At 55.6% G+C, this 25194-nt stretch overlaps 1 protein-coding gene across 1 annotated transcript; it reads right to left on the bottom strand.

Annotated features, from left to right (window-relative positions):
* Nucleotides 1–197: 197 nt before the first annotated feature.
* On the bottom strand, nt 198–24204 carry NUP160 (nucleoporin 160). The gene is made up of 35 exons (XM_086749712.1): nt 24002–24204; nt 23700–23910; nt 21793–22015; nt 21501–21579; nt 20865–20979; nt 19964–20122; nt 18944–19021; nt 18631–18728; nt 17712–17796; nt 17200–17268; nt 16399–16482; nt 15602–15772; nt 15372–15471; nt 14130–14295; nt 13402–13517; nt 13138–13298; nt 11917–12050; nt 11490–11560; nt 9869–10028; nt 9133–9202; nt 6682–6780; nt 6273–6392; nt 5286–5381; nt 5080–5174; nt 4268–4364; nt 4074–4179; nt 3803–3963; nt 3117–3177; nt 2627–2737; nt 1996–2119; nt 1736–1837; nt 1351–1492; nt 968–1093; nt 775–879; nt 198–600 (listed from the first exon to the last, which is right to left on the bottom strand). The coding sequence occupies exons 1-35, from the start codon at nt 24202–24204 to the stop codon at nt 514–516; spliced, it is 4185 nt and encodes a 1394-aa protein (XP_086605838.1). The 3' UTR covers nt 198–513.
* Nucleotides 24205–25194: the final 990 nt, after the last annotated feature.

Genomic DNA, 25194 nt, shown 5'->3' with positions numbered 1-25194 from the left:
CCCGCTTCAATACCCCCTATAGCTCCCTCCTGCCCCATAGCACCGCCCCTCAGCCCCACGCTGTCCCATAGCGAGGTTCCCTCCCCAAAAATGTGCAAAATCCCACGGCCCCACCCCTTGCTTCACCCTTGACCCCCCCCCGCCAAAATGGCCACCGCGCTCCCAGGGGCGCAGCCCGTCCCGAGGCAGGCCCGTAATAACGCTTGGATTTTTATTAAAGTTCATCCAAAACCACAACAATAAATAAAAGAAACGTCAAAACGCGCCGCGTACGGTACAGGACAAGAGCGAGGGCACCCCGCCGCGGCGAGGGGGGCACCCCGGTGCTCCGCTCCTCCCGCAGAGGGGACGGGGAGGTCACACGCTGAGGGTGCACACTCCACCTCCCCAAACTGGACCCTTATGGACAAAAAAAAAAAAAAAAAAACAACAAAATTTGAGTAAAAATAGCACCAGCCGCTGAGGCAGCACGGGGCGGGGCGGCGTCAGCTCCCGGGGGCGTCACCACGAGCGCTAATTGCGGCGGTACAGGCGATCGCGGGTGGCCACGCCGACCTTCTGCTGGTAGTCCTCCATCTTGTCCTGCAGCTTCTCATAGAGCTGGGCGAGGGGCAGAGCGGGCGTCAGCCGCCGGCGCTCCCCATCCCATCCCATCCCATCCCATCCCATCCCATCCCATCCCATCCCATCCCATCCCATCCCATCCCATCCCATCCCATCCCATCCCGCCCCGCGCGCCGTTCCCGCTTTTCCCGGCGGAGCGCCTGCGCCTACCGCGACGTTGTGGTGGTTGACGGCGCTCTCCCGCAGCGCCTGGAGCAGCTGGTCGATGGCGGTGTAGGGCAGCCAGACCATGGGGGCCGTGGCGGAGAGCGGGAACTGGAGGGGAGAGGAATTCTCGGATGGCGTCGCGCTCCCGGCAGGGGATCCGCCCCGCGGAACGACCCTCCCCGCCCCACGAGCTCACCTCGATTCCAAAATACTGGTGGCCTTTGCCCAGCACAGCGTCTACGTACTCCAGCACCAGGTCCACCGCCTCCTCCAGCAGATCGTAATTCAGATAGAGACGCAGCAGCTCGGCAGCGTCCACCTTCTGCAAGCCGAGAGGGAAAAAAATCAGCCAGGGAAACGCGCCCAGCAGCCGCCGGAACGCCAAGAGGGACCCGCTCTGAACCTCGGCGCCATCCGGGCGCAGGTTCCCGGAGCCGGGAAGGGGAAGGGGGGCCAAACTTGCAACGAGGAGGTGGCTGTTGAAGCGAAAGCGATCCAGGGTTTTTGGGAGAGCCGGGGATTTTTTTTTTTGGCCAGCAAGCGGGCCGCGCTGAGCGGCGACCTCCTCCCTCTCCTCACCTTGTAGCTGTTGATGAGCCAGTTGGGCAGAGGTATCCCGTGCGCCAAGAGCTTGTTGATGACGCAGCGATGGTACAGGCTGTTCTGGGAGGGGTAACGCTCCAAATAGGCTGAGAGCAGGCGCCAGGCTTCATCTGTGGCGCTGGCAAGGCAAGATTTCCCCTCGCAAAACCCCTGCCAGCAGCCCCCGCTCCCGTCCGCGTGCCCCAAGGGATCTGTCCGGCGCGGTGACAGCCGGGAAGCACGGCTCTCCCAGTCCCCCAGGTCTCCTTCAGGGGGGGTTTTATGAACCCGTGACCCTCTGGAGGGGTTTTCGCCTCCAGAAACGATTCTCATTCTCACCAAGAGCGGCTCCGCTCTTCTCCCCCCAGGGACAAGGACCTACCTGGACTCCTTGGTGGTAACCAGCGCGGCCAGCTGGTTTGCTGCTAGCCAGTCCCAGGCCTCCGCCTGCGCTGCCTCCCCTCCCAGCTGCAGCTTGATGCACCTGGAAGACAAGAGCAGCCACGGCGAGCGGACAGGTCAGGACAGCGCTGGCTTCCGACCCCGGGGAGCCGCCAGCTGCGCCCCGCGAAGCGGCACAGGTCGTCCCTGACCCCCAGCTGCGCGTCGCCCCGCGGCGGGGAGGAGAAGCTCGCTACGTACTTGAAAGCGAGCCCCTCGAAGACGGGCGTCAAGGGCAGCTTGAACGTTTGGCACAGAGTGACGGCGGTGTCAAAGAGGCCGGCGCGGACCAGGAGAGCGACCGTTTCCTCGGGCGTGGCGTTGCCTGCAGGGAAGGAGGATCAGGTAAGCGCCTCCCCCAGTCACACCCCAGCGCTTACCGGGGCCTATCCCTGCGCAGTTCAGTGGCAGAGTTCACAAGGAACAACTTCGATAAGCTACCACTGTGTCGCAGGATTGTCCAGGACAATAATCTAAGCAAAGGCTTTCTAATTCTTTTTCACCTGGGGCCAGCAAGCAAAAAAAACGCCTTTTTGTCTCAACTCATCAGCTCAACCCCAGCCCCGCACTGCAGACCATCACTAGAGTTCGGCAAAGCCAAAAAACCACGGAAAACTTAAAATCATTTCTCCTGATCTGCCTCTCCAGAGCTGCTGAACTTCGTGGCAAGATTCCGTGCTAGGGAGGCAAACCGAACGGTCCCTGCCAGCTCCTGGTTTTCTCTCTGCGTAGAACAAAACTGCTGCTTCCTCACCTGAGCGACAACTGCAAGCGCTGCAACTAGCACAAACCTCCGGGGAAGCGAGAGCTGGTCGCGCCGCATCCCTCTTACCTGCCACAGCCGCCGTCGACAGGTCGTGCTGCACCAGGGTCAGCCGGATGCGGGCCAGCACGCACTCCCTCTCCAAATCCTCCAGCTCCAGGATCTCGATTTGGCGAGCGGCTGGAACAGATGGACACGAAGGGCTCTCGGCATTTTCAAAACTGGACAACTAGAAATTGCCTCACAAAGGTTGTTTGTTTGTTTGGGTTTTTTTTAAATTACAAGTTATTTGCACCGAAAGCAGAAGTGCTGACAAGACATCAAACTGCAGCGGAGCGCGCACAGGAGCCCTTACGGAACAGCTGTTACACAGCAGCACATTGCAACTGGGAGACACTGACACCGGGAGAGTTAACTGCCTTAGAACCCCCCAAATTCTTCGTCTGACAGGGGACAGAGCTGCCCTGGGCCATCTCCCAGCTCACGGGGGAGCTCCGAGGCCAGGGGAGAGGCTGTGGAAACACAAGAGACACAGAAAGCTCCAGGCCAGAGCACTTACTTGGAACAGCCGTGCACTCCCCATCGTGGCTCCTCTTCGGGGATGCTCCAGGGCGCTCGTACTTGTACAAAATAAAAAATAAAAAAAAATAAAAAAAAAAAAAAAAAGCAGAAAGAGGGTTTATGCCCACCAAAGGACAAATTGCCTCGCTGTGATACAGCCCCAACACCAGCTCTCCATTTCAAGCCTTGATTTGAATCAGAAAAGCCACACAACCGCTTGGCGGTTCAGGTTACGCTTCTCTCTGGCTATCAGAAACGTGGGACGGCATTAGCTGACCAGCTGCGGTCACCTCCCCGCAAACAGATCCGAAACACAAACCGTGTTCTGGGAATTCTCCTTTTGACCGGCACTGTGGCTACTCAGACTCCCCAAAAAGTCCCTCTGCCTTCCACAAAAGGTTATATATTCCAAAGATACACCAGCCCCCTCCCAGAAATTGTCCTGCTTCCACCCTGCTCCAGAAAGAGAGGTGGGTGGAAAACAAGAGAAGAAAAATCTTCTCCAAAGATTTGGAGGATAGGACTGGTGTCTCTGCCAAGAGAGGATGAGAGCAGTAGATTAAGCTGGCAAACACCTCTGTTCATCACATCAGAAAGTATTTTGGAAGCTTCTTCCCAAACCTGCTTCCCAAAAGTGTCCCCACAGTCAGCCAGGGGCTTCGCAGCAAGCTCAGCGTTTCCTACCACAGCTCCAGAAGCTGGCTGCACTATCCAGGCGTATTCCGGGCGGATCAACCGTAAGCAGTTAATAGCAGCGAGGAAACAGTTTCCCTGTTTCTGGAGCCCTCGGAGCGTCCGCACCTCCCTGCCCAGGCGCATGCCGTATTCGAACATCACCGTCCCAGCTGAGGAGAGAAGGGGAATACATCAGCCGAGGCCCAGGCCAGGCCACCCCGCAGCGGGAGGGCAAGCGGCGTCGCGGGCAGGCGGGCCGTTCGGCTCCCACGAGCCTCACCCTTGCGGTAGTTGTGGCGGTAGATGTGGAAAGCGTACAGCAGCTCGTAGTAGTTGTGGGTCATCAGGTCCACGGCTCGAGCGTGAGATTCGATGATCCCCACCACCTGCGGCACACAGAGGCTCGAGCGGGTCGATAATCCCTTTAAAGGGAGCGGTCGTGCCCCCCCTTTCCTCCCGGCGCAGGCCGATTACCTCGTTCTGGAGGTTCACGTAGGGAAATTCCACCAGGTCCTGGAGCTGGGAGCGCTCGCAGAGCACTACCACTAGCTGGCGCAGACAGTCCAGCTGCCTGCGGAGAGAAGCACAGCCGCGCTGCGGAAGCGGGGACAGACCCATCTCCAGGGAGCAGGGTCTAAGGCACGAACACGCCGCTTCGTGACGAGCTCCGTAGGGTTTTATTTTTCCTGGCTTAGAACCAAGTCCCTTCAGACTACTCCTGTGCTGGAAACAGATCCTGGCCAAGAGATCCTCCTGTCTGCAGGGGTCTCTCAGGAGGGCTGCCTCCCTTCTCTCAGCTCTATTTGGGAAGATTTTCTTGGGCCTCAATTACAAGGCATTCCTATGACTTCTCCGAACGTCCATCCCGGCCATCCCTGCTCATCACACCCTCCTCTGCTAGGGTGAAGCTTCCTCTGCCCAGTTCGCTTCCCAGAAGGTACCCAAACTGAAACTCAGCCCCACGTTCTTTAATAAACTAAACTGACCGGATTCTAAAGCTTTTCAAAACACAACGCCACGTGCAATCCTTCAGCCGTTGTTTTGGCTCTGCCCTGAATCAGCTTTGCTTTCTTTTCCCCTCAGCTTCCTCTTCTGAGGCAGTGCTGATCCCAGCTGCTCCTACCAAAAATGCGGTATGCCTTTTGAAACACACAAGCTAAACCAGAACCTCTTAACACAGCAGCCACGCCCCACCCTAAAGCATCCCCTTCCTTTCAGTTCGATGGGAACACTGGCACGTGGACCTCCGAGCCAAGCGAGCGTAAAAGCGTAAAACCGTCACCTACCTGCTCGGATCTGGGTTTTGCGTTAAGGCTACGTATGCTTCACTGTTGTGTCCTAAATCCAAGTGATGTTTGAAGATGCAAGTCCTCAAAGTAGCCTGAAAACCCCAAAGAGCGCAAACCAGCATGTTTCGAGTTACGCAACTCGAAAGAAAGCCCCGTGTAAGCTCCCTGAAGAAACGTCTCGGTGCAAAAGAAGCGACCTGTACCTGGCTTCTCCAGTCATCCGACGATTCCATGATAGCCAAGGAAGCCAGCTGGATGACCAGCTCCGGCAAACCCACCATGTCCAGCAAGCGCAGAACCTGGAGAAAACAATATTCTGGCGTTGCCTGCAGCAGTGCTGAAGGTTGGGCTGGTGAGGGTTTTTTTTTTTTTGCTTGGTCTTTTTTAAGAGCTACTCCTGCCCCAACTAACCATAAGAGCAGTGAAAAGATTTTGCCAATGTTTCTAAGCGGCGAGACTGAAAAAGGAAAGATTTCGCTAAGTCGCAGAGGTCCGAACCAAATCCCAGCACAACGGGCCCAGGCTACAGTTTTTCTGAGGATTCATCTCTGCACATGTGAGTTTTCTGAAACATTTTAGTGTTGACTGTTACAGTAAATCCCTGTAACAGAGAGAGAAACGATCCCCCAGCACGCGCACAGCTGTATTAGAGAGAGAAGTTCCCTCTCCAAGGGCACTTCACAATCCTGTTTTCTGGATTTTAAAAGCCGGGAAATCCCTTCCAACGAGCCTCGGTCCAAGCTCGCAGCCTGTCTGAACCACGTTATTATGCAAGAAGAAAGATCCTATCTCAATTTCAAGACATTAATTTTAATTTGCCTCAAAGCTTAATAACCTTCCCCTTAAGCAGCACCTTCCACCTAGCCCGGACACGTCTGGCCTCCGTCTCCAGCAGCTGGATCTCACCCTGCCTTTTTCTGCTGGAAAACAAAGTTCTCTGCTATCAGGAAACTCACAGGTGGAAAGCACCTAGCTTTCACACCGCAGCCACCTCGGCATCACCCCCCAGACAAAGTAAACAGGCTACACTGAGGTTTCACTTCCCAAAAACGGATGTTTTCTGGATCTCAAGTCCCTTCCCCAAAAGCTGGGGCTGAGCAGGAAGCCTCTCTCCGAGCAGGGGCTGCGTGGAACGACGCGGCGTCAATTTACTCGGTCGGGACCGCGTACGCCGGCTGGCTCAGCCGTACCTTGTCGTAGTACTGCAGGCGCGGAGCGGAGATCATCTCACCCTCCTCCGGCTGGATCAGCCTGTCCAGGAACTCTTCTCTTCCCACCTCTGAGGCAGCTTTGCAGAAACAGTCCAAAGCCTAGGAGCAGACCAGAAAGCAGCTTGTGTGTGCCCTCCCAGCCTGCTGTACCACTGAGAAGACGGCGCTGCCCCTTCCAGACCCACCGGCCCCAGGCTAACCAGAACTTCCCCAAGAGCAGATCCCACCGGACCCCTCCATTCCAATTCTTTGCCCAAAGGAGGCAGAGCTCGAGATGGAAGTTTCCTGACTCGCGCAGCAGAAACAAGGCTGTGCGCTTCCACCCTCCCAAGGAAAAGGGTGCCAGACCCCAGAGGGAAGCAGCGCTGGAAGGAGACGAGGGCCTTACCTTGTGCCCCTCACCCATGACAAGGTAGCAGCGGCCCATCACGAAGCAGCAGGAGCCCATGTTCACGTGGCACCACGGCTGCAGCAGGCGAATGTATTCCTACAGGAGAAGAGGAACGGGAGTTTCGATTCAGGTCAGCACTCACCCATGACCCGCAGGCACGCAGTGCCAGAGGAAGCGTGAGGTTCCTAACACCAAAGTGCTATTTTGGTGGCCCCTTTAGCCGCAGTGCTCACACAAATCCCGCTCTTCCAGCTTGAGGGCTGGTTTCCCCACTCCCAAAGTCCCCTCGGTCCACAGACGGGGAGCCATCCCTCCACGTGCTCCTGGGAAACAACCTGCTTTGAACAGCTCCAGTATCCGTGCAAAGCGCCTCAGAAATAGCACCCAACATCTCCAAAAAATCAGACACGACGCTCTCTACAACCGCTGCAACCCTGCTGCAGGGAACCGCAAGGGAAATATCACCCTGGCGTGCAGAGAGCGTGCGTGTGCGAAGGCAGCAGGGCAGGACAGGGAGTGCAGCCAAGAAAGACCATGGATGACAGGAACACACTGACAGGCATGGGGTGGAGCGCTGATGGCACCAAGGACACGCTGTAAATAAAGCCACAACACAGACGCTGGCCAAAACAACTCAACCTGGCCCTGTGCCTGCTCTGCCGGGGTAATACAAGGGCTGCAAAGTGTCATCACCCAGCAAAAAGCGGCTAGGAGGCACGATGAAAACTCAAAAGCTGGCAGCCCTCGTGCCTTGGAGAGCGGCGTATGCTCTTCATCGCTGGAGAAGCAGAGATGTCCCACCGGCAGGGCTCTGGGACTCAGCAGGAGAGGAGGAGAAGCCAGGAGCCGGAGGTAAAGCCAAGGTTTCACCGCCCGACCCGCACCATGGCACGTGCGTAAACCACCAGCACGTAGGCCTCGCGTCCACTAAAAGCCACGTGGCAAGGCATCCTCTGAGCCTGGATTCACCGCCCAGATTAGCCAGCTCTGACAGATAAGTCCCACCTCAGGCTCGCTCAACAGCTTGTCGTACAGAATAAGCAACACGGAGAGGTTTGGCCCTCGTCCCAGGCCTGCGCGTTGGTCACTAGACCTTCTCGGTTCCTGCCTGCTACTCGCAGGGTGCTTCCTGCATCTCCACCTCTATTTGGGTCACCATGCTCACAGCAAATCTGGCGTTAGCTCCCCGAGGTCAAGGCACTTAATCCAAGTTTACGTGACCGACTGGGATCAGTCAGCATAACAGAAGGTAGCGGAGAGGAGGAAGAGCCTGCTCCTGCAGAGATAAAAGTCTCTCGTGTCTCCTCGAGGCGGGACACAAGCGAGGCGAAAGCAATGCAAGGAAATTCAAAGCGTGCTCGCGCCACGAGAGCGCATGTATGCCAGGAGGCAGAACGATGGCGCCCAAACCGTCCTGGCATTTCCTGGCTCCAAAGCTCTGCAGATTTGACATTCTTCTCAGCAGCAAGACGAACACAAAAGCAAGCAATTCAGCCCCCAGGTGTAAGGGGCTGTGAGAAGAAAAGGTTCTGCAAAGCACAGAAAAAAAAATATCTCGCTAATAACAGCCTGCCTAGCCCTGCGTGCCTCAAGGACTGCCATCCGCCGGGGAAGGGAACGCGTCACATGGCGCCGCAGACGAGAAACCGTGCGGTTCAGAACTAGAGCACAAGCAGCTACAGCTACCGAGCCCCTGAAGCGCGGGGGAAGAGACGGGGAAGAAACGGTAGTCTGAAATACAGAAATATGGAAACACTTCAAAAAAAATTTTTAAAATAATAATAATAAAAAAAAAGTAGTTCACTCGCCCTGCTGCCAGGATGTTGGCAGCACAGCTGGGGGTGGGAAGACCACAGATTTTTCTTGCACCGGTTTTTACTGGTAAGGACATTTAAGAAACAGATGAGCCCTCCTGAAAGAGGGAAACTCTGCAGCATTTTCTAGGTCCGAGCTACTTAACAAAAAGCTCTTCTCTTAGCAGAGCTGGACGCTACAGGAAACAAGACAGATGCACGAGGAAGACGGAAGATATTTGCTCGCTGACAATCTGTTCACTGCGCTGACACTGTGACAGCTGTAAGAGAGATTTCTAACAATTCTCCAAAAGAATCATTCCTTGCAGCCTTTTGCCTGCAGGACAAACTTCCAGCCCATCATTTCCAAAAGGGAGTTATGGGAGCAGAGCGCCTGGGAAGATGAGCTCATGTCTGAACTCAGAGAGCAGCGACTAGGGGACAGCAGCACAAACTCCACCGACTGGAAGGATGTTTTGGGTGATTTTTTCTAAGCAGAGATAAGGCAGGTGCGCGCGGAGCTCACGCTGCGTTACACCTCCGCACCGGCCAAAGCGCAGACCTGCTACTGGAAAAAAAAAGCGCGGAAAGAGACCGTCGCACTCCCGCTCTTCCTCTTCCAGGTCCCGTGAGAGCGCTGGCGCGAAGCACTCACCTGCAGCTGGGTGTACTGACAGCTCCCCATCAGGCACTCCGGGAAGAGGAAGCCGGGATTGCTGGGCCATCTGAGCGGAGGTTAAGGAAGAGAGGACAATCCAGTCCGGAGAGCGCGGAGAACTCGCCTGAAACTCAGCGTGCCGCTTGCACTCAGTTTGTGGGGGGGAAAGGAGAGAAGACTAAGCTGCTCTTTATACGAGTCATTATTCTGTAATAAGACTGATCCATATTAGAACAAAATCGTTAGTACATCTAATCCACAACTGCCCAAATCTCGTTACCCTTCCAAATCTCCCGGCATCGCACCTCGCCAAGTCAAGTCGCTAGAGCTCAGGGGCTTAAAGTCAAAACCCCAAATCCTTTGTTGTGCACCTAAACGGGATGGATTCTGCGAAATCTTAAAATACCCACAAATCCCATTAACGTTAACAACAGTCACTTGTTCAGGAGACTCGTCTTTGAAATTTGGGCACGGAAAACATTGATTTTGGAACTGCAGGAGGCTTTGTGGCGGAGATGGCCAACCTACAGCCCCAGAGCACTCCGCAGCCCACCACCCCAGCCCCAAACCTGCTCCACAAGCCCACCGACACCCCCAGCCTCGGGACTGGGATGCGATACGCATCTATCTCCCTCAACGCCTGCAGGAGCTCCGGCACTGCCGCGCAGGAACTCCCCCTGGTTACAGCCCGGCGAGAGCGAGCACCTCACGGCGGGTTGACATCCAAGGATACAGGAGCGGCAGAAAGTCAGCCACTATCGCGGTGACGAGATGGGGCCAGTTCAAACTCGTTTCAGCCAAAGAGGTGTTCGGTTGCAAGAAGAGTCGAGATATGATGTGCTTTCTGGCCACTTCCTGAAAGAACAGCTCCACAATCGTCTGAGGGCCAGATACTAAAAATACAGATTAAAGAAATGCTGAGAAGGGGGCCCGCAGCAGCCATCCCCGGCTTTCCCCGCAGCGCTGCCACGCCAGGCAAACGGCACGCTAAGTCAAAGCGAAACAATAAGCACGTTCAATACTCTGACTTGTTGGTTTTGGATTTCTCTTGCTGTCTGGTTAAGTCAGAGGGACTAGCAGGAGATCAAAGAGCCACATACTGCAATGTTTATTAACCACAACTCAATTATAACACTAAAAAGAAAAAAAAAAAAAAAAAAAAAAGGGCTGTGCCCTCTCTCCAGTCGCGCTATTCACAACCCAGCTGCAGCTTTCCAGCTCCACCGCGCGCTTCACAGGGCAGGGCTGCGGGAGCGCTGACCTGGCTCTCTGGCTCTGTTCGAATGCCTCCCTCCTCATTCCAGCGCCCCCAGCAGTCCAGCCTCCCATCAGCGAGCTGTTCTCAACGCCTCTCCCCAGCCTGCCACCTCCTTTCTATCTTCCCCACGTTTCACATATTTTTCCTGAAGCGCAGCGGCCAAACAGGACTTTCCTCATGAGCGGGCCAAGAAATAACCCACGACACTGGCACACACAAAGGATGTTTTCAATTTTGCTTTCACGCGCTGACATTTACATCGAGGCGACTGCCTCCCGAACAGAGACGCTCGCTCAGGGAGAGCTGGGACTCTGAAGATCACAGCCTGCTTACAAAGAGCACAGACGCCCCAGGCCTGTCAGCACGCAGAGGAAACTCTTCCCCAGCTCACAGCCCTTCACACGCAGCGCTGCTGCCTGTTTGTCACCGATTTGCTCCGTTCCCTCTGAAGCAGCTCAGCCTCAAACCACAGACTAGTTGCAGCAGGCTCTTACCTGCGCATTTTCTCCCCTCTCCTGCTCACCACCTCCCTCTGTAACCACTTCAAGGTCGCAAGCGCCTAATTAAGTTGCCTTATATTCCCCCCATTAGGATTTCTCCCGCAAGACAGTAACCCAAAGCGTACGTCTTTGCAGCAAGACTTAAAATGTGAACAAATTCTCAGCTGCTATTTCCCCCTTGAGCTACTGGCTGTGAGCAACACTCACGTCTGAACTGCAGAGCACTGTTTTGGGGAACGTATTTCTACGTTCTCTCGCTTCCCTGAGCCGCTGCTCCCGTGAGGACAGACCTGGTCTGACCCGCTACAGCCGCTGTAGCGTACGAGAGTGAGAGGTGAGCTTGGCTGATATCGCCGGGGTCAGAGTTAACAACGTTTGGCTTGGCTTCCCATCCTCCCTGGGCTGAGAATAAGATCTAAGTCCCTGGTCCGAGTCCAAAGCTGCAAGATAACTTTGTTGTTACCTTTGTTGTTGGGTTTTGGCAGACAGCATGACAAACAACTCCACGTAAAGAATTTCCCTTGGGTGGCAGAGGCAGAGCGCAAGAGGTATAAATAACAGAGAACCTGAGAGCTGATGAACTCCGGGCACCTTACCTAGTTTATGGGGTGTGACAGCAGTGGTGTCTGCTAACTCCAACACAGATAGATGCTGCAGATTAGATTCCCTAGAGAAGAAAAAGCCATCAGTGAAGAGACAACAAAACGCCTCCTGATTTAATTGCGCTCATTGTTCAACTCAGGTGACTCCTGCTGCCAAAAAAGGCAATGGCGCACAGAACAGTGAGACCTCACACGGCAGAATGAGCACGAGGTAAAGAGTCAGCTCAAAACACGGAAGGAAAGGAAAGGAAAAAAAAAAAAAAAAAGAAAAAGAAGAAACCACCCTTCTCAGCACAACCTGACTGCTGGAGTGACACTCCCACAGCAGCCACCAGCTTTTCATACCAGGAAGGGCGTTTCAGGTGGATTTAGCAGGAACCTACAATCATTCAAAGTCAGAACGGGCTGGGTACAGACTTACAGCGTGTCGACGGGGACATCCGACGCCAGGCACTGGCTCGCCCACCTGATCAGGTAGTAGGACAGCAGCAGGGGAGAGGTGCGGTGCAGCAGGTCCTGCTGAGACTGGAACAGCTGTCCCCCTCCCAAAACCATCTGCAAGCAAAGCACAGAGGGTGGCTCACCGAGAGGCCAAGCCCAGAGCAACAGCAGGACAAGGGCAGTCAGTGAGGTTTGTACTGGGCTCAGTGGTCAACTGCTGGGCCGTTAACCCACCCAGGAGATCAGCAGGACTCTCACACGCACCAGAAGAACCCAGGCAGAAATCACAGCGTCTCCTCAGGACCAAGGGGTGAGGTAATTATCCTGGTTTCCTCCACAGGATGAAAAGTAATTCACGCTTGGGAAGGACGCAAGCGCGTCAAGGTGGCAAAGCAGCGGCTCCTCACGAAGCAAGCACGGTCACGTGCCTTGTGAGAGCCCGGCTCTAAAAGGGCACCTTGCAGCACGCTTTAAATGCTCCAAGGGCAGCCTTATCCAGGAAGAAAGGGATTTCTTTTCACCAAGAAACCACCGCAGTAATGTTTCCAAGTAAATAACACTGGTTTAAACAACGCTCCCCTTGTCCGGGGACTCGTTCCGCACCCCTGCGTCCACCCAAACCATCAGCACCATCCCTCACGTGGCCACGCGCCCCACAGGACGGACCCAGACCAGACTAGCCCACCCCACGGCCGCAAACACAGCTGCCACCGCGGCGGCTGTTTGCACAGGCTGGAGCAGCCTCGCGGAGGCTGAAACCGCAGCCTCTGGGTAAACAGCGCTGCTGTGACGCAAAGGTGCCGCGTTACCAGACAGCAAGGCCGTAACCGTGCGCGCGCCGGGCTGCGCAGCGGCGCGGGAGGAATGGGGAATAGATGGGAGAACCGGATGCGCTCAAGCAGCGCTGTTTCAGAGGGGAGGCTGGAAACGACGCCCTCCTCCCGCAAAGGGAGTTTTGCTTCCTGCTTCCTGGATGCCCAGCGTGAAAAGAGGGAGTTAGGGCGTGAGCGCAGCGCGCTGCTGCTTTGCTTAGGAGGACAAAAGCGGCTGGAGGAGAGCGCAGGGCTTGCCCAAGCCTGGGGCTAGTTCAAACAGCCGCCAGCGTTTCGTGGGAAGAGACGGAGCTGACAGTCTGGCATCAGCAGAAGCCCGGATCCGAAAGTTCAAAGAGCCCAGCAGCAGCTTCAAAGGCTGTACTCACAGGATCCCCGAGCCGCAGCAACAGCTGTTGGAGGATCAACAGGTCCCGACAGATCAGGAAACGGATGGTGGCAATCTTACAAACCCCCCAGCAAACCACGTTGACAGCAGTGCCGCTACCGTACAGCTGGGTGAGGTTCATGCGCATATTTAGATGATGAGCTGAAAGATAAAACCACCCAGATAAGGGGAGGAACCAGACCGACGAGAACGCTTGCCGAGCCGCCGCTTTCCCAGCCCAAACGCCGGGCTGCAGAGCATTCACCTTTTTCCATGTCAGCCTCCGTCTCATAGTCCATTTCTCGGATGAGCACTCCGATGGCATGGATGGGGTTTCTGATCTCCTGCAGTTTGCTGTGTATATCCTCCATCACATTTTCCCTGCAGAGTAAAAAAAAGATAATAATAATAATAATCAGCACCAGGAGGTTTAAACTCAAGAGGGCTCCCTTTCCTCCCTCACTGATCCCCCCTAGAAGGGAGCGTATCGCATCAGCCTGGACATCCTTGAAGGGAATCCTCTTGTGGCCCGGAGCTCTATTACAGCGCCTGCAGGGCCCAGTCTATTTATTCCACTCCCCCAGGCTACCAGGAAATAACAGTCAGACGGCTGGCATTCCACGGCGGAACGATTTCAGGAGGCGAGCACAGGAACCGCACGGCTTGACCAAGGTTCTGACCTCTACTTAGTGTTTGCAGGCACTTGCTTTCCACTGCGCAATGATCCTAACAGGAACTTGTTCCTCTTCCGCTCTCTATCCCACCTGAGAATCCCCAAAATGTCTTTTCTGGAGGGCCCCAGGCAACAGCAAGGGGGTTCTGGACGGAAGACCGTGCTAACATCACCAACACCCAGGCTTTCCATCACTGAGGGGACCTGGAAAGGTCTCCTGCAGCACAGGCAGAGCCTGCGCGTCCCAAACGTGCAGGTGATCCCTGCTCAGCCGTTCCTGCCTCCCTGCAGGGGAGCTTCCGCAAAAAACATCTCCTTACGTGTCATTAGCTATCAAGTCCTCCAGGATCTGCTCTGCAGCCTTTTCTGGAGGCTGGAGGCGGAAGCAAGCCATTTCCATTAGGAATGCCATTTCCATGGAAATTGAATCTCCGATCAGGCGAAGGCACTGGACAAGACAGACAACATCACGAGACATCTCCAAATCTGTAATGAAAGAATCTAACTGTATATTTACAAGGGATTTCAAAGCGAAGGTGGGAGGGCCACTCAAAAACCAGTTAGTTCAGCTCCTATCAGCAAATTGGTCTCAGTCCCGCCCGTCAAACTGACCCTTCCCTGCCAACTACGAGGCCAAATCAAAACTGGTCGATAAGGGAAAGATTTGGGCTTTATTGTTTGGAAAGGAAAAAAAAAAAATGCTGATGCAACAATAAAACAGTGAAATTCCCTCCAAGGGATTTTCTCCAACCACAGGTTGAAAGGAAGCAATTAGTGCAGCTTAAGAGCAGAAAAAAACCTCAGATAGCTCAGCTCTGCCAAGCAGAACAAGCTCTCGTTACAGCAGCTATCCATTTGCAGCACCGAGAGAGGATTTTCACATTCTTAGAGTGATCTGAAAACTCGGTGCTGAGGGTTTCAATCACTGCTTTGCAACGCAATCCTTTATTGTATGCGTGTTTAAAATTAAGTCGCATTTTTTGAGAAGCTTGAAATGGACAGGGCAGGAACCTCCCAAACCCAGCCCAGGCCTCCAGCTTTCCCTCCCTCAGCACCAGAAATAGCTCGAGCAAACAGATGACGATTCTTTACAAAAATATAAAAATCACTCGAGCATGAAAGTGGAGCTTAGGTAACATTTTCCGTTGCCTCTTTCTCGCGAAACATCATTCCACGGCCAGCAAAGCATAGAGGGCACTGTGGCGACAATATTAACGACAGGTTTTGCACGCTCTGGCGTTTACTTCCCCGAGAGAAGAAATGGTACCGCCCCTCTCCACAGCTGACGTGAAACGTTTACACACAAACATCGCAATAAAATGTTTGCAGAACTGGGCAGTTCAGCCCAGTGTGCCAGGGTGCTGAGCACGACAGCAGGTTTCACAAAACAAAACTCACTACAAATGCCAAAATACAAAAACCCTCTCCGTGTAGACAATTACGGAGTCAGGAGAACTTCAAGAGGCCTCTGTGGAAATTCCTGCACCCCTCTGCCTAGGGCTCCCCCAACACGCAGCGTTTCAGCCGCCGACAATGACAGAGCTCCACGTCTCCTCACTTACCATCAAAGATGGCAGCGTCGTCCTCGGTCAGGAGGTGCTCATTAGAGAGGAGATAGAGATGGTCCACCAAGGGGCAGGGCACGAGGAAAGACAGGGAGCCCTAGAAAGGTGAGGAGAAAGCCCTTCTTGTGAGCTCCCCACACCCGCACTTCAGTCAGAAAAGCTCCTCCCTGAAGGTCGCAGCCTCAGCTGGCCGCAGTGGCCGCAGCGGCACCGCTGCCCAGCCTCACCTTCTTCAGCAGGCACACCATGTTGGTGTAGGGGTTCAGGTGCAGGGCCAGGGGCCGCGAGAGCGCTTCTTGGTACTGAAGGCAGCAGGCATAGAACTTGGACCAGAACTCCACCTGCAGCTGCCAAAACTCCTCCAGCGAGCACTCGTATTCTGTCACGCTGCCCTGGAACTAGCGGGACCAAAACAAAAACTTCAGACGAACACAGGCAGCGAGCCAGAGAGAAAAAGCGTAGCGTTCAGACTGCTGTCTTGTCCCTCCTGACCAGTGTCGCACTTTTACAGGGTTGAGGTTTACAAACACCAGCTGCAGTTCTCTTCCCCACCACCTTCGTCTCAAAATCTAAGGTTTTTTTTCCTACAGCAACAAGCAAGGGGAACAATGATGACAAGAAAAAGGGCAGCACTGCAGATCTCTCCAAAAACATCACGCATGGAGATCGAGAGTACCAAACTGCCTTTTTCCTGTGAGCTTTCTAGCAATAGTCCAAGCGGCCTCAAGGATGAGCCACAGGTGGAAGGACTGCTAGCTGAGAGAATCAGGCATACCAGAGTAAAATCTGGAGAAGCGGGATAAAATGCGGGAAATTCAGACCCAGAAGGACACCCAGTTGATCTTTGGGATGGGTCCCCTAAGCAGATTACCATCTGGTGTCCAAAATTACGAGCAACAGCTCTGCGTGGTGGCCAGCACCCACGCACAGGGAGCTGAGAACGGGCATCACGTGATGTTGTGAAACGTCACAATACATCCAACCAACGTAAGAACAAAACACGTGGGGGGAAAAAAAATCTCACCTCGTTTTCCACAGCTAAGGTAACCTCTTTTTTTAACTCGTCCCACGTCAGATCCATGTGTCTCTCTGTTCCTTGTGAAAAGATCTGAAAAGCAGCACAGCACACTTTTACTTTAAAGCACGAGAGCTGTCTCCTGGAGGTTCAAGCAGCACTGAGCGGCGCAAAGCAAACACGACGGCACCATCCAGCGCTTTGCAAAACAGAAGTATTAAAAAACACGGCTGGCTGGAGGTGGGGTACACGGACACAGAGCCAGCTCCCCTCTTCCTGTGGGAACGGAGGAAGCCTCCTGGCAGGCAGCGTGCTGGGATGAAAGGGAAGAAGTGCCGCACACCTTCACAGCGGCTCTCTTGTGCCTCGCTACAGGCCGCCATAAGGTCACCACAGCACAAAGAATCTAAACCATCAGAGCAGTGGAAGTTTGGCTTTTCCGTTTTTCCTGAAAAGCCACTGCGTGTTGCCTTGCTCTGCCCCGAACAGCCCTAGAGGAGTCAGCACTACGGTAGGCTGAAAGTCTGCTCACCTGGCTAAAGCAGCAGGCAACGAAAAGCAAGCTCAGCAAACCGCTGTCCTAAGGGAAAACATCTTCTGGAAACCACACTCTGCCTCCCGCCGCCAGCGCACGCCGGCTGAAGCGCGGCACACCAGCCGCTAACTTGCTCCAGTGGCTACTGACAGGTCTCCAAACTACGAAATGCAAACTGATGCCCACCAAGAGCTCCAAGGAATCCTGTTGCCTCACGTCTAAACAGCCAGGAAGGAGAAGCGGACAGCCAGCGCACCAAAAGCCCTCTCACTCACCTGTAAAGCCTTCTGGATAGCTGCGTTTGTGAACCGGCCAGGCATGAAGAGATACTCCAGGTAGGTTTCCTGCAAAGAGAAAAGATCACAGCTTAAGGAAACACACGTGCCAGGGGAGAGACACTGCTTCTGGTCCTTCCTCCCGTTCTCAAACTCATCCCCTGGACCCGTATTTCTTTCCAGCTTCAGCTCACGCCCACGCCCTGCTCCAAGCTCTCCCCTTCCAACCCCTCAGCAGTTCCCGTGATCGACGCTGCTTCCCGCACACTCCAGATCCTGTTTATTCACGTCCTGGCTCAAGGCTCTCTCTTGATTGACTGGAAATTCTCCTCATCCCTCAACTTCTACTTTCATAACCAGGCCTAGCGCTTTAATGCTGCGGTAACAGAGGCTACGGCTTGTCCTCTTCTCTTTGGAGTAATTTCAAGACCGTATCAATATAATTTGCACACTTGAACTGTCTTAATGTTCTCCTCCTGGGCAGAGAAGCTTCGTTACTTCTCGTTGCTCACCCTGGGGTCCTGATCTTGTCGAACCGTCACTTCCTCTTCAGGCAGCGGCTGCACAAAGACCTGGTTCCACTGGCCCGCAACATTTCTGGAAGGAAAACAAAACCAGACTCAGCTCTGAGTCGCAACGCTTCAACGCAGCGTGGCCGGGAGCAGCCACCTGAACCAAACCTGCCACTCTGACAGCGATCACAGACTTTACGGCCACCACAGCCCCTCGGACCTGGTAGCGGAGGAGCTTTGACCCGTGACAAGCGACAGATCAGCTCAACAACGGCATTCCCAGCCCTGAGCTACAGGATAAGCCGAATTCCTTAATTTAGATCAACCTTCTCCCCACCACACGTGCTCACCAAGCAACTCTTAGACCGACCAGTAGATTCTTCCACCTAAACTTGCACACTCACAGCATTTTTTACACAGAATTTAACTCCCTGGTCCGGTTACGTACCACGCCTGCCCTCTCAGCTTTATAAAGACAGAGCTGATGCTTTCACATCACTGGTCTCCTCAAAACAGCTTTACTGGAAGAGACCAGGCGGCTATGTTTTGAAAGAGCTGTCGGTGAAGCACAGCCCTCCCTCTGACACGCTCACAGCAAGTGCCCGCTGCCCAGCTTTTCACATTTTTCACATTCCTGCAGCTGAGCTGTAGCTTTATCATAAAGCAGGAAAAAAAAAAAAACAAACCCAAAACAAAACAAAAAAAATCAATGTAATCTGCACTGCACGAAGACACAAACACCGCAACAGGAAGAACTGGGTACCGCTGCATCTCCACACATTTCAGTCAGCAAAGCAGGACAGGAAAAAAAAGTTGAGGGGCGCGATGGTGCAGCTTTAATGAGCAGCACGTGGAGCTGCTCCCGCAGTCAGCGCCTCAAAAAGGCTAGCAACACCAGCGAGGCAGCGCGGAAACTCACTGCTCAAAGTTGATGTATCTCACAACAGTTTGGCTCTCCTCGTTGTGCCACAGCGCCCAGATCTCAGCCGAGGTTAAGGCGAAGTCAATGAGAGTCTCCTAGGAGAGAGGACGCATATTTACCTGCTCATCGTAAGTTCACGTAGAGCGGAGAGATGTGTACTTAACGACAGCAAAACATAATATACCCTATCAATTCACCATGTTTTGGGAAGAATGCTTTATTCACAGTTAAATCCCCAAAAGTCCAGGCCTCTCATCTCTCAGTAAGCACCCCTCCCCCTTGTTTTGGGGAGCCGGGCCCCAGCACTGACCTGCGAGGAGAAGAGGGAGGATATGTGGTCAAGGCTGTAGCGGTTGCTCTCGGTGCTCACCAGCTGGAAGACACAGAACTACAAACCCATCTCGTAAGTCATTTGCTAAAGGACGGCTACGCCAACAACCAGCACGCCGCGGGGAAGCTCGTCTCTCCGGTCCCTCTCCCGGCCTGACGCCACAGTCACCAGCGCCCTGCGGGCTGAGGGGCGAGCCGAGCGCGCCACGCGCAGCCAGCCACGGACCCCGCGCGCTGAGCACCGACATCGCCGACTTCAGCCTTCCTGGCAAGGACACTCGTCTCTGCCTCAACATGAAGGATTTCTAGCGGCCTTTTCAAAAACTAAACCACAAAACCAGTACCACCACCACTGCTGGACACTGCTAGTGACCACGCGGCGCGGGTAAGGAAGGAGACTGAGGTGGAACAGCGCTCAGTCCTCAGGCTCGTTACAAACCAAGCTCCGCGTGCTCTCACCAGAGCGCTAGCGGGACAGCGGAGGTCGCGCTACGCGTTCCTACGCCGAATGTGAATCCCCTGGGGAAGGGAAAGGGTAAGCTGTCCAACAGATGAGACTGCTCTGTGCCGTCATTCCCGTCCGGCTAAATTTACTATTCGCCGCGAGAAGCAGAAGTTCTACAGAGGTCAGCGCGCGGCGATGCGTCCGCACGCTCCCAGGAGCCTGAAGTAAATATACTATAAATATTTCCATGTTTTTACTTTGTTTTGGACCTTTCCTTTTCCCATGGCACGGATGCGCTTTCGGGATCCTACCGGAACAGGAGGCGAACGAGTGAACTAGTGCCCGCAGTCCCAAGGCAGAAGCACTTGTATCTCGCAGCGTTTTGAGAATGAAAAGATTTGTTTATTCGGACAGCACTGCTCTCCCCGGAGGCTCAGATGTGAAACTTTTTCCCTATTTCCCTCCTCACAGACCCAAATCCAAGGAGGAAAGACGCATTTTCCGCGCAGCCCAAGAAAGACGCGCCCGCGGCGAGGAAGCCCCATCGCTCCGTACCTGCCCTCGCTTGGGCGCGTGCATGTACACGCCGAGGTAAAGCCCCAGGGACTGGGAGAAGGCCAGTCGGAGGCGGTGCGCGGTCCCAGCCGCCAGCCGCAGGTCCCTGCTGACCGGCATGAACTCCAGCAGATCTGCAACCATCAGGCACATTTGATCCTACGCGAAATAAAGGCGATCAGGAAAGGAGTGCAGGAAAGACTCAGGAATCAGAAATCTCCCTTCCCCCTCATCCTTTCCCTCCTGGCCAAAGTCTGCCCAGATTTTCCCCCCTAAAAGACGGGAGCAAAGCATCCGTACGCGTACCTGAACCACTGTTTACCTTTCCCCGTCTCACCTGTGCCCTCTCCCCCCGAGCACACAGGCTCGTGGAGCCCAGACACGTACGGTAAACCGTCCCCTCCCTCCCATAACGCACGCATTCCAGCGCACATGAGCCGTGAAAGCAGCCGTGCTGGTCGATTAGCTCTGGCACCGATATTTGGAGCAAGTGGCGGGCAGCGAGCAGAGGCTTTTATTAACTTCTTGGCGACAAGGAGCCGCGTAACAAAGACGCTCTTATTAGCGCTAAAACAGCAGAAAACCCGTTTGGTGCGCCTCCTCAGCCCTTGAAGCGCTCCTGCCTGCCTTCCTGAAGGCTCCGGTGTGTTTGTAAAGAACCTAAAACCGCCTCTTACCCAAAGCTCAAGGCTTTGCTGCTGAGGAAACCCACCCCTCGCTTTCCAAACGTGGCTGCGAACGCACACAATTTTCACAAATCACCCTGAACGCCAGCGCGCAGAAGCCGACTCAGCGACAGACCAAATCCGCGCCAACCACCCGGGCCTCGTTCCTTCAGCCTCAGACTACGGCCCGAGCGGCGACGGGAGAGGCTGCGCCCCCGAACGCAGGCCCCGCTCACCTTATAGGACCACATCCGCAGTTTGTGGTCCTGGCAGAGCGCAAAGAGAAAGGCATCGTGATCTAGGCAGTGAACAGAGAGGCTGATGGGCAGGTCCGACGGGCCGCAGTCACCTCTGGAAATAAACACAGCGCTTATTTCAACAGCTGGAAAGAAAATCAAGGCTCGTGCCACGTAACGGGGCCTAAAATTTGGTCGCGCGCTGCAAGATGACATAACGATTACAATCCAACACCAAGCCCAGCCTGCACACACAGCATCCACGTCACCCAGCCGTAACCTCTGCCGGTCAGGAACACGCCTGACATTTCCGAGCGAGGGCAAGAACGCACAACTGCTGTAATCCTTAATCTGCGCTGGCTGCGAGCCACATCCCGGGCAAATCCTTGCAGGCCAATTACCAGCTCGAACGTATTTGTGGACACACACAGAACCAGCAGGACCCCGTTGAGAGGAACTAATCCAGCATTCAAGTCCCAGCTTCCGCACCGCAACAGGTCCTGCGACCCAGTTAGGTTTTTTTTGGCAGAGTATTTCTGCATGCCGACTCGCCTGTCTTTGACTTCAGCTGCAAACTCTAGGTGAGGGAATGGAAAAGACAAAATCAGTTCCACTTACTTGTCAGCAGACACTAACCTGATGGCAGTTGGCATCCAGCCAGTAAGGAAACGCTGCATCACCGAGCTCTGCTTCAACTCCACAACCGAAACCGTTCCTTTCAAAACAAAAGCGATATTAAGAAACGCATCGCGGACTCGTTAGCGAAATTATTTCCTGCCACCGGCAAGGCGCTTCACAGGCATGATGTGAAACGGCTTTTGTGCGCGTGGAGTGAATTTGTGTGACACACGCCAAAAATCAAAGCCAGGAGAGGGGACGCCCCACCGCGCGGCGTTTTGCAGAGAGGCGGTCTGTTCCCGCTCCTTACCAGGCGCATCGTGAGGAGGCAGTTTAAGGACGAAGATCCCGCCCGAAGCGGAGGGCAGAGCGAAGAGAGCGTCCCCCTCGCTGCTCAGCCACGCCGCCGAGGCGACAGAATTGGACGCCAGGCCCGGCACGTTGGGAATCAAGTAGTAATTTGCAGGATCTCTGAAGTTGATTTTGCTGATATCTGTAAACACGGACTGCATTTGGCTCTCTGTTATCAGCTCCTGGAGGAGGGAAACGGCAGAGAATACAAATCCTGAGCACACATGCACAAGGTAAAGAGAAAAAAAAAAAACAACCGGACACCTGCGGAACGGCAAATCCCTGATAAAAAGGATTTTTCCAGTAGGAACTCTCATCGCTGCCACTCCTGCTTCCCGTACCGCTAACCCACAACCACTGCTCGTTACGAGTCGACAGGAAAGGGGTTTCAAAATCTGCAATTCTCTAGCAGAACGCCGTCTCTCTCTCCCTCATACGCTGTAACACCCACAGAGGAGTCCCGCAATCCATCAGCTGCTTCAAGGTCGCTCACAGCAAAACGCTGGCAAGGCGTCCCGTGAAGAGCAGCTCGGCAAGAGCGCGGCCTCAGCCCTCGGGAAAGCTGCCTGGCGCTCTAAAAGCAAGGGATAAGCTCTCCAAGAGACAAAGGGACCTGACAGGACACACCAGAAGCAGGCACGAGATAAAAAGTCATAGCAAACGGGTAAACGCGATGTAAATTTTGCACAGGCTCCATCTTCCACACGAAATAACAGGATTCTACACCTTGCTGTGGGCAGAGGGCAAGCGCCAAACGTGGGCAGGCCTCCCTGCGAGGCCCTGGGTCCCCTCCCCTACAGGGTACTTTGTCCCCGTTGTCACAAGGCCAGGCCCCGGGGCCACTGGCAGAGCCGCTTCCAGCCCCCGAGCCTCAGCTCGGGTTACGCCAGCAATTTTCATCAAAACTGGAGCCCCATTCACAAACTGGAAACGCTCTCAGCTTCGGGGCAGACTTTATAACATCTACAAAGAAATTTAACCGGGAAAGTTTGGAGAGTAAGAAACTAAAGTGCAGAGTTTTCCACAAAACTCAGGAGAGCCTGACAGCCTGCAGCTCCGTGCCTCCGGAAGCACCGGTGGGTCCCAGCCCCGGGTACAAATCCCCGGCGGCAGGGTTTGTGTGAACCCCTGCGACAGAGTTCATCCCGGCGTTCGGCGAAGCAGCGCGTGGCTGCTCGACCGCTCCCCCTCGCCAAGCGGGATGGGGGAAGAGGAAAGGAAGGATAAAAGCGAAAAAACTTGAGGGTCAAGATAAAAAGTTAAAGTAACTGCTTAATAAGTGAAGGACGAGCAGAAGGAGAGAGAAGAAAACAAAACGAGGGACACAAACGCTGGAGACGCTGACACCCTGCCAGTTCCCAAGCGAAAGATGGGTAACTGCCCCAAAAACTCCTCTTCTCCCCTCTTACTGCTGAGCATGACGTTACACGGCAAGGAATAAATATCCCTTTGGTCAGTCCGGGTCATCCGCCCGGTTATGTCCCCTCCCAAACCACTGCACACCCCCAAAGCCTATTCACATTGAGGGGGCAGAGGGAGAAACTGAAAAGGCCTTGAGGTTGCACAAACACTGCTGAGGAAAAGCCAAATTATTAGCGCGTCGTCAACACTGCTTTGGTCACAGGTCCAAAACATGGCACCACACAAGCTACCCTGATGAAAATTGACCCCATCCCCACCCAAATCGACTCCGTCCCAGCCAAAAGCAGTAGAGGCGGGAAGCAGCGCTTTGTGCCCGAGCTGAGAAGCACGACAAAGCCTTCACTATTTTGCAGTGCCCTTGGCGCTTTCGCTGAGGGCTGCTGATGGGCAGGACGGAGGTGGGCGGCTGACACCGGCGAGGAGCGGGGCCACCCCGGTACTCACGCTGCGGTACATGCGGGCGGGATGCGGCAAGAGCAGACGATGCACCGTCTGCGCGGTGATCAGCAGGACGACCACATGGTTCTGCACCTCGCAAAGGTGCACGCCGCCCGGTAAGAAGGGGCAGCCCTGGATGCAGAGGCGGATGGCGTTGTTCAGCAGGTTGACGTCCAGAGATTCCTCCACCAGCTCCACCGTGTCTCCAGACGTGGTCCTGAGGGAAGACACCGGGGAAGGAGTGAGGATGGCGGGGACAAGCGGGAGGGGGGGGGGGGTTTCAACCGGGCCCCCAGGCCCGCACTCACCATCGCACGAAGCGGTTCCTGGTGACGGCGGCGAGCTGCGCGCTCTCCTGGTAACAAAAACCACCCGCGCTATCCCCGTAGCGACCGGCGGGGAGCGGAGCCGTTCCCGGCGGGCTAAAAACCACCTCCCGAGGCTGTCGCGGCGGGCCCCGAGCCGCCGCGCTCAGCTCCAGGCAGCTCCGCTCCGCCAAGCCCGCCGCCATCTTGTCCCGCTCGCCTTCCCGCCTCGCCCGCGCGGGGCATCACGGGAAGGGAGAGGAGGGCAGGGGAGGGGAGAGAGAGGGGCGGGGTGCTGCAGCGCCCCCTGGTGGGCGGGCGGGGGACGGGGGCAAGGGAGGGGAGTGGGATTTGGAGAGGGGAGGGGGGATTTGGGGAGGGGGAGGACTGGGGGGGATCGGGGGGGATATGGGGAGAGGGGGGTGTGGGGAGGGAGACAGGGGAGGGGGTGTGGGTTGTATAGATTGTAGGGGGTCTGGGGAGGGGGATATGGGGGCGATATGGGGAGGGGGTTTTGGGGAGAGGGGCATGGCCGTGGGGCACAGGATGGGGATGGGGTCTGGATTTGGGGGGCCCACAGCAGCCCCGTGTCCCCCCCATTGCCACCACCAGCCACGCCGCCTTCGCACCCCCGCCCGGCCGCGCACCGCGGCGCCGGCACCCGACATGGCGGCGCCGGCACCCAACATGGCGGCCACCGGCACCCACCACGGCGGGCACCCGCCTGCACCCAACATGGCGGCCACCGGCACCCACCACGGCGGGCACCCGCCTGCACCCCGGTGCCTCGGCCCACGGTGACCGAGCTGGTGCCCACCAGCCCGGTGTGACACGATTCACGCCCGGCACACCGGGCCTCGCCCGTCGGTGGAGCGCGCGTTGGCACGATGGCGGCGGTGACCCCTCCGACCCCGCGACGCCGCCCGCTCTCCCCGTGACGCCGCGCGGCGTGGCTGCTGCGGTCCGGGCCGGGCACGCGGCGCCGGCGGGCAGCCGGCCTTCGAACAATCGCCGCCTTTCAGCGGGAGCCCGGCGCCGGCGGCACAAGGCGCCCGCTGGTAGAATGGCCCCATTCTGGTGGCGGCAGGTGCCATGGTGCCGCACGTGGGACGGGGGGGGGGGGTGCGGCTGCGCCCCCTGCTTTATTTGGGGGGCTCAGAGCGCCCCGGGCCGCTGTGGGACCTGGCACCGGCTGG

Source organism: Chlamydotis macqueenii, chromosome 5, assembly GCF_036417535.1.
Source record: "Chlamydotis macqueenii isolate bChlMac1 chromosome 5, bChlMac1.mat, whole genome shotgun sequence".
In the NCBI taxonomy this organism is placed as follows: Eukaryota; Metazoa; Chordata; class Aves; order Otidiformes; family Otididae; genus Chlamydotis; species Chlamydotis macqueenii.
Note: the sequence above shows the minus strand (reverse complement) of the source record. Positions and strands in the feature narration are given on the sequence as shown.